General features: G+C 39.6%; 1 protein-coding gene across 1 annotated transcript; it reads right to left on the bottom strand.

The window, feature by feature from the left end:
- Nucleotides 1–1,204: 1,204 nt before the first annotated feature.
- Nucleotides 1,205–3,833, bottom strand: LOC103716980 (non-specific lipid transfer protein GPI-anchored 13-like). The gene is made up of 3 exons (XM_008805202.4): nt 3,387–3,833; nt 3,096–3,164; nt 1,205–1,594 (listed from the first exon to the last, which is right to left on the bottom strand). Exons 1-3 carry the CDS (start codon nt 3,721–3,723, stop codon nt 1,437–1,439), a joined length of 564 nt encoding a protein of 187 aa, XP_008803424.2. The 5' UTR covers nt 3,724–3,833; the 3' UTR covers nt 1,205–1,436.
- Between the last annotated feature and the right edge of the window lie 2,996 nt (nt 3,834–6,829).

Here is a 6,829-nt window from a genome sequence, read left to right as displayed (position 1 = left end):
GGTCGCTTCGGGGACTGCACAAGCAGATGATGAAAAAGTTCGGAGTGCTGTGAGATCTTTGCAGGGCTTGATTTAATATCATGAAAGAAGATCAATCATTTTTTTCGTGCGAAAGATACAACCTGAACCCTATAGCAACAGTATAACTAGTGAATATGGACTATGAACGAATACCAGTCAATTGGCATCCAATCTCTTCTACTTAAACAACCGGCTTTTTTATCTAAATTGGCTGCTCTAATGGTGCTGCATCCTGACTCGCAATGGGCTAAATTAGTATGTGCCAAATGCAAATTTCATAAATGCTGGTATTCTTATATGAGACCCCACCAGTGCTCTATAATCTAGAAAAACGATTTGTACGTATGCCCCTGTTGTCCAAGTTCAGTTCATCCGGACTGTTGGTAATGGCAGCAAAATAAATGTGCTCCGTGAACCATAGATTTCTTCTATTCCACTTTCTTTATGGCCTACTTACATAAATATTAATATCGATGTTTTCGAATGTGCTGGTTGCATCATTTATTTCTCCCTTGGGTTCATGGAATCTGTACCCGTTAACTGCTGTGTTCCCTGCTAATATGACGCCCAAATTTCTGAATATCCTCGACCAAGGTACTGAAGTAGTGATTTGAATAACCTTGTTAACTCAGCAGATACTACATTTGTTTCTTGGCTACACCCACTCCTTGGAGTACTAAAACTTAGTTTTGATGGCTCAGTTAATTTGTGATTTTCAGGGGAAGTTAGTTATAGCTAGTGGGAAGCATTTGGGATGTTGTTCAGTGACTTTTGCTGAACTTGTCGCTGTCTAGCATCGTACACAAATTGCTGTACATAAGCTCGGAGCTCAGCAGTTATGAATAGAGGGAGACTCCACAGCAGCAATAAGTTGGATTACTAATCCTTCTTCCTCTAAATATGAAAACTTTCCCTTGCTGCAGCATATTAACAGGTGGATGTCATCTATTTGGGCGACCAAAGTTACTCATATATGCAGAGAAGGAAATCATGCAGCAGATTGGTTAGCTGCTCAGGCCTGTCAGGGTGACTTAGCATCTAAGAAACAGATGGGATTCATCCCGAGTTGAATTATATATTGACTGCAGATGGATTAGGAACTGCAGATATATAAGCTTAGTCTCAGTTTTGCTTCGTAACTTCTTATTTTGCTGTTTAAGAAACTTTGTATCATCCTTTCTCATATCAAAAAAAAAAAACATTAATTTTATTGTGGGAACACCTTGGTTCCAACAAGAAATCCCAGCCTCAGTTCCACACATAAACGTACTCTCAAATGACATTTAATAATGGTTTCTGAATGGATTAGCAGAAGATATTGAATAACAACAATGGAAAAATATTTAGCAATATGATGGTGATGAAAGAAAAGCAGCACTTCTTTGTGTGAGGGTGCTTTCATTCCCTCCACGCGGTCAAGTCAGCAGTAAAAGTGCTGGCACGACAGAAAGAAAGCATTGAACCACCTTCTCCACTCCCACCCACCCCGTCCCTCCCAAATGATAACTGCCCCCACCGCTGCTTGCTTGCGAGCTCACCCCCGTGCTCCCACTGCTCGTCGAGTTGCCATTATCTGGAACCAAACCAAACAGTTCATTACACATCAAGAACAAGCATGGAATGTAAAAAAGGATAGGAGGAAAGAGAATTTTGTAGCTAGTAAGGACAGTATAGTATGAAATATGAATCCTTGGTGATCCTAATATGCTTACATGATAAAATTTTGTAGCTAGTAAGGACAGTAGTACCATCTTGCCTAGTTTCCTTGTTGGGCTATTAAAATCTTTTTTTTTTTTTTTTTTTCTGTAAAGCAGCAAAGTTACACAGCCTAAGAGCAAGATACAACAAGAAGAACTAGAGAATAAAATATCACAAAGAGGAATGGGGGGAGATGCGGCAGAGCACCAATTCATAGAGCTCGAATGATTGCCCATAAAAGATGGCACACAATTTATTACCCGATTTCCTTCTTAATAGATATGCTTAACTTTAAAGATCAAGCAGTACAGTTCTTGATCCAATTAACGATAGTCTTGTCGGGTTATTAAAATCTTCGATGTATTTAGGCTATTGGGATTTTCTATAAAGTACCCATAGATTGCGTGGTATATATAGTACTATAGGACTAATCAAATGATTCTTATTTCCAAAAAAAAGTAGAGCTTTTGGCGTTTTGATATCATCTCTATCTAATATAAAAAAATCGATTGAAAAGAACAACACTCTAAAAGGCTGGAACTCTAATTCTTTTAGGGTATTTGATTAACCTCATGAGGAGATGATCAACAGGATGGGATATTTGACCCAGCAAGAGATCTGGCATGGGTTCAACCAGAGAAGCATGTTGCTATCCTCTTATCTAACAATGCTTGAAACATGCACATTAATTGTTTACCAGAAACATGTACATTTACTGCATGACAAACGCCGATATCATGGTTACTGCTGGTCGAGCAGTAGGCATGCATCTGGGACGTATTCTTTCCTAGTTGAGGGCACTGGCATCATGAGCTTCTCCAATGGTGATTCACAGCAACGTATTCTTTCCTAGTATTGCTCTTTATATTTTTTTCTAAATTCTTTTTTTATAATGAAAAATCTCTCAATATTTTAAGTCATTTGTCTAACACAATCAAAATTTTCTCTTATTTTCATTTTTCCATCTATAATACATAATAACCACCTTTTCCATTACAAACATGTTATTGGAATAAAATCAAGGTACAACGTTACCAATCTCTAATAAAATTGCGATATTATGACCAAAAAAAAAAATAAATTATGATGTATATGTCCAACCTGCTAAGTTTTTGTCACAGTTTTGACATATAAAGCCATTGTAAGAATTCAATATGACCTTGGTTTGATATTGTCGTATAAAATCAGAAAAAAAAAAAAAAATCAAACTCCTTACAAATCACAGGGGTTTGATTTGTTGTTATGAATTAAATAATCAAATTCATTACCATAACTTATACCAACCGATGAGTACCAAATTCTTCACACACAGATCAAAATAGCACAAAGAAGTTGAAGAACAACAATTGCCAACTGCAATAAAGATCGCTGCTTACCTTGAGTGGCGTTCGCTGCTTGCTTAAAGATCGCAGCATCCTTGGAATTTGGAGGCAGGTTCAGAAGTTCTGCAACATATCCCCACCCCATTACCAAGCGGAATTCAATATCAAACAAAATCAGGCAAAACTCCCTGCTTATACTTAATTGCTGCTACTGTAACACAACCACAGATTCACATAAATTACACCCATCAAATCAAATCCAACTAAACCTATGACATCTCTGATCATGGCGCCGCTCCAGTTTCATCCAGTTATAGTCTTTTTTATTTTTCTTTTGAGACTTACTTGGGCATTCAGAGATGTTGGCAGGGGCGCTGCAGAGCGAAGGCAGTCTAAGAGCGAGGGTGACATTGAACTTGATGCTCAGCTGGGGATCATCGCTATCCTTGATGAGGATGCACAGACACTTGGGGCTCTTGACCAGGACTTGCTCGAGGCCGGTGCAGCAGTCAGGGGTCGGAGCCTTGGCATTCCCTTGGACGTAGGACAAGCAGGTGGCCAGCCCCACCAACTGATCCGAGCACTCCTTCTGGTCGCTCGACACATCGGAGCTCGCCGCCGAGAGCAAGCAGAGCACCAGCAGCAGAACCCAATAATGGCAGGAAGAGTGGAAGGCTGCCATGAGAAGTAGCGTGGAGCAGTAGCAGTATGAGATGCCAAGGGGAAGAAGTTGGGGTGATAATTAACTGAGGCTCTGTTGCTGGGCTGTGGGCGTGAATATATATGTACAGTGATTGTTGAAAACTGGAGTAAAAGACGGGTGGCATGTGAAGTGTGGGATTGCGGTGGGATTGTTTAATTGGGTGCTTTTGATCTGTGAACTGTCGGCTAGTGTTTGGTGGCCGCCAGCACGAGGGAATCAATTGGGGATGGTGCCGGATGGAGGAGGGATAAGATGGCAGGAGAATTTTAGTAGAATTCTTTTGGAGGGTGCATTAGAGGACAAAGAGAGGTGACAGCATCTGAGAACGACCGAAGCGTCTGCTGGTGGGCCCCACTCGAGGGTCATACGTCAGGCCCAGCTGAGGCCGTGGTCATCCGTGGCGGCATTTCTCTATTGTTGATTTAGATCGCAGCTGAAATCAATGAGTTATTAGGGGGTCAATCGCTGGGTGTTAGCAGAGAAGGTGTTTAAAGTATTTTATTGTTTCCTGAGGGGGTTCTTGGTCACGGATGAAGATGCTATAAGGGCGTAGGTCCCCATCCTATGACTACATGCCAAGGAACAGAGCCGACCTTCTATTGTCTCATTTCGGAAGGAACTATTTTGCCTTCGCGTGCTTCTGCTGGCAACGCAAGGTTTATCCTCTTCGGCTCTTCGCCACTTCTTCCTATTCACGCCTAAACCCTCCATTTTGAGTCTGGGAATGTTTATCCACTTATTCTGAATAAACTTTAAAAAAAAAAGAGAGAATTCTTATCCAAATTATAAGCATCCCAGTAAACGAGATAAGGTGGAAGTGTGAAAGGCTATGCTGGATAATCATTGGGTTGTGCCTTATAATCCATAATTTCTTTCTGTTGGAAATTGTATCCTAAATATCAATCCTCAGCATGTTGATGATTGAATTTTGTAAATGAATTGACAAATCAATAAAGTATTTTTTGACATTATTCATCATTTTACATCTTCAAATGAACTCATATATGATGAAGTCCTTAGGACTTATTAATGATAAAGAAGGATTTATCTTCGAGTCCTTAAACTAGTTCGCGACCAAATGATATGTTGTTACAGGACGACAGCATTATCGAGATTAGATCGTTGTGTGACATATACGTTGGTTGTCCTCTTAACCAAAGAGTGTGGAGACACTGGTATGCCACACAGGTGAAGTGTAGGAGTACATTTCACTGAATATGACCAATTCCGAAATGCTCTACTGTCAAGAGATATTCTGAGTGGATATGGGTATAAGTTTGGCCCTCTAACCTGAGACCGCAACCTGTGACTAGCAAGCAACTCATTGTACTTTGGTACTGGACTATCTGGATTTCTAATTCAGTGACGGAAGGTCATTGGGTGCAGTTGCGTAGTCAGTTGTGAGTCGAGATGGAATTGACCCCTTCTAAAAACGGGAGATAATGTCTTGTGATTAATTTAGCAAAATCTTGGCCAGAGTAATCCCAGTGAGGAGTCACGAGATATCTAAAGTTAATCACATAATGGATGTATTAGTTATAGGGTTGACAATGAGCTCTAAGTCATCCTGGCATTAGGAGTCAAAAGGATTGAATTATACAGTAACCAAAGTCCAGGGTTCCAGAATATTTGCTTCGCATATATTCGGCCTTTCCGGACGTCGGGTACCATTGCTAGATAGTTACATCAGTTAGTATAGGAAGACGTTCATATACTACCGGCTTAAGTTCGATCCTATGAGGTCACACGCATAGAAGTTTCTAAGTTGATCAGATGGTTGATTGATGATTAAGAATCATTCAGGGGTAATTTGGTCAATTCGATTGACAAATTATCCTAAACAAAAGTTGCATTAAAATAATTATTGAAATATTGGAGGATTAATTAGCAATCAGATTGCTAATGAACTCAATTTGATTGAGTAAAAGGACTTAAGTTGAGCTAAATTGAATAGGATTCAATTTGGGCTGCATCAGGGTTTGACCTAATTGGATTGGATTCAACCCAAGTAGATTGAGCTTGACCCAATTGATGAAACTTGACCTAATTGGATTGGGCTTGATCCAAATCAATTAGAAGACCTTATTTGATGAGGATTATGAGTCCAAATAATCAGAATTGGATAAGGAGAAGAATTCCTAAATTTTAGGAATCCATTCTTATCTTCTTGGAGAAGAATGACACCTTGATTTATCCCCAATATTTTTCACGTCTATCCTCTTTATTTTTGGACAAAAATTGGCGTGAGAAGAGAGAGACATGGGGCTATATTTTCTATAAAAATGGCGCCTCAAATCTTCTTAAAAAGATTTTGATGAATTTCTAATTTGCATGGTGCATGAAATAGGGTGGTCTACGACTGAACTTTGGATGCATGAATTCCTATCTTTTAGGGATCCAAAATGTACTAAATTTGGATATGTTTATCTTCTCTTAGCTGCCAAACCACCAGAATTTTTTAGGAATTTTATCAGCCAAATTAATTGGCTAAATTAGGTGTGATACGTGGTGGGGTCTTTTGGCTATAAATGACCCCCATGCCTTAGGTTCAAGATATACAATATTTAGAGGTTTCAAAAAATTCTGCAAAAATTTTTTGAGGGCCTCCATCCCTTCTTCTCCTTCTTCCTCACGTCCATCCTCCATATCCTTGAAGAACAATCAAATATTGAGTGTTTAGAAGGAGAAAACTTCAGCCATTGCAACGTTCCTGCGCGAGCTAGCACTCCTGCGGAAGACGATCTACCTAGGGCTTCGCATGTACTTCTCATAGAGGCCATTCGTGTGCGTGGATGCGAAGTCAAGGATCAGATCCATAAGTTTCTTCCATCATAAAAGGTATTAATCCCACATCAATATTTTATTTTGGAGTCAGGGTCTAGGTCCGATTCTCCGAGGTTTTATCCTCCTTTGGGGCTCCTCACGGAGTTATCTCCAGAATCCATTCGATGGATATTCGGAGATTAATCAGAATAGAGTGTTTATCTTTCAGATCTGATAGTTAATTATCCATAAATTTTTTGCATAATTGTTTAAAAGATTCCGGCATAATCCTATGTGTTCTTACAATGCTGATTTCTAGATT

The sequence above is a fragment of the Phoenix dactylifera genome, unplaced genomic scaffold (assembly GCF_009389715.1).
Source record: "Phoenix dactylifera cultivar Barhee BC4 unplaced genomic scaffold, palm_55x_up_171113_PBpolish2nd_filt_p 000051F, whole genome shotgun sequence".
Classification (NCBI taxonomy): Eukaryota; Viridiplantae; Streptophyta; class Magnoliopsida; order Arecales; family Arecaceae; genus Phoenix; species Phoenix dactylifera.
The sequence above is the reverse complement of the archived record's forward strand: the minus strand, read 5'-3'. Positions and strand labels throughout refer to the sequence as shown.

What these genes read in the sequence shown, in the direction of transcription:
- LOC103716980 (XM_008805202.4), bottom strand. Translation starts at nt 3,723, where the DNA reads ATGGCAGCCTTCCACTCTTCCTGCCATTATTGGGTTCTGCTGCTGGTG. An exon ending in CAACATCTCTGAATGCCCAA is followed by an intron (nt 3,165 to 3,386) that starts GTAAGTCTCAAA and finishes GATATGTTGCAG; the next exon opens with AACTTCTGAACCTGCCTCCA. An exon ending in AGCAGCGAACGCCACTCAAG is followed by an intron (nt 1,595 to 3,095) that starts GTAAGCAGCGAT and finishes GTTTGGTTCCAG; the next exon opens with ATAATGGCAACTCGACGAGC.